The sequence below is a fragment of the Gekko japonicus genome, unplaced genomic scaffold (genome assembly GCF_001447785.1).
Source record: "Gekko japonicus isolate JY-2015 unplaced genomic scaffold, Gekko_japonicus_V1.1 scaffold132, whole genome shotgun sequence".
NCBI lineage: Eukaryota > Metazoa > Chordata > Lepidosauria > Squamata > Gekkonidae > Gekko > Gekko japonicus.
Window position 1 is genome coordinate 1,245,027 of NW_015173677.1, and position 1,539 is coordinate 1,246,565.

A 1,539-nucleotide genomic window follows, 5' to 3' on the forward strand; every position below is an offset into this window, starting at 1 on the left:
CATGCTACTTTTGAGAATAAACTTAACCTTTGGAGGAGGTTTAGAGTAGAACAAGTTCTCAGAAATCAGCAATATTTACTATGCTCCTCTAGTTTTATTCTGTCAAGTATATTATACATGTTCATACATCTTTGTTTCACAGGAGTTGAAAAACTAGTCCATCACCTACATCGACACAGTATACCCATAGCTGTTGCCTCCAGTTCATCTCGAGAGCCATTTGAACTAAAAATAAGTCGACACAAAGATTTCTTTAAATTATTTCATCATATTGTGTTGGGAGATGACCCTGAATTGAAGAATGGCAAGCCAGAGCCCGATATATATTTGATTTGTTCGAAGAGATTTAAACCATCAGCACCTCCAGAAAAGGTAGAAATAAATATGATTAATAGGGGAAATTGTGATAAATAATCCACATTGGTTTTTTATTTTCTTTCAGGACTGCTAATTCTAGGTGAACTTTGTCTATATCTGTCTATCTATCTATCTATCTATCTATCTATCTTTATGTGTGTGTGTGTATAAAGATCCATTAATGGGCGGGAAGTGGGATTTTTTTAAAAAAATGAAAGCACTGTGTCAGAAAACATCAGCAAGAGGCTTATTTTGTCAATACATTATCTCTTGTAATGCACATTTGTCTTGTTTTGTTGTTATATATTGTAGAGGAATAAGAACATTTAAGTATTCCTAGTTAACTAGTCCATAGAACTAAACGCACACGTAAATCAAGGAATATTCCTTTCCATAGAACTATATCTGATGAACCAAATATATTAGTACTAGGAATAAGGACCATTGTGGATATAAATACAATGAGCACTAGAAAGAGGCTCTGGAAGAGTGCCAAGGCCATGGGCACTCAGAATCAATTTGCCATGGCAACCTCAGCAGGGTATAAGGACACAGAGTCTACCATTTTCTCCAGGGGAACGGATCAATGCTATCTGGAGAGCAGTTGTAATTCTGAGTGATCACCAGCCCCCACCTGGATATTGGCGACAGTGGTTCCCCATGAGGGAATGGCTGGTTTGGAGGGCATAGTCTACGGCACTGTACCTGTCTGAGGTCCCATCGCTCCTCAAACCTCACTCAGGCTCCATCCCTCAAATCTCACCGAATTTTCTACCTGGAGTTGGCAATCCTATCTCCTTCCCAGCCAAGCATAAATCTACCTTCATTTCCCCCTCACTGTTCAGCTTTCCATCTCCCCCCCTCCTGCAGACTCTACCTGGAGTTGGCAACCCTATCTCCTTCCCAGCCAAGCATCAATGTACCTTCATTTCCCCCTCACTGTTCAGCTTTCCATCTCCCCCCCTCACCTGCAGCCTCTGCTGTGCTCTGAAGCCTTGGCTGTCTTGGGGTGAGGGGCCTGTCAGCAGGGTAGAAGGACACAGTGAGTTTTCTCCCAAAGGCAAAAATAGGTGTGGAAAGGGCCTTTTACTGACAGAAACCAAGCTTGGTTGACCAGAAGCAGGCACTGAGGGGAAAGTAGGCTTCCCAGCTCTGAGTAGGGAAATACCTGGAGATTTGGGG

At 42.2% G+C, this 1,539-nt stretch overlaps 1 protein-coding gene across 1 annotated transcript in view; it reads left to right on the forward strand.

Moving 5' to 3' along the window:
• PUDP (pseudouridine 5'-phosphatase) overlaps nucleotides 1-1,539 on the forward strand; it is a 75,630-nt gene that overhangs the window by 28,830 nt on the left and 45,261 nt on the right. The window contains exon 5 of the mRNA XM_015422964.1: nucleotides 143-372. Coding sequence (XP_015278450.1) covers nucleotides 143-372 — 230 coding nt within the window. The remainder of the gene's footprint in view (nucleotides 1-142; nucleotides 373-1,539) is intronic.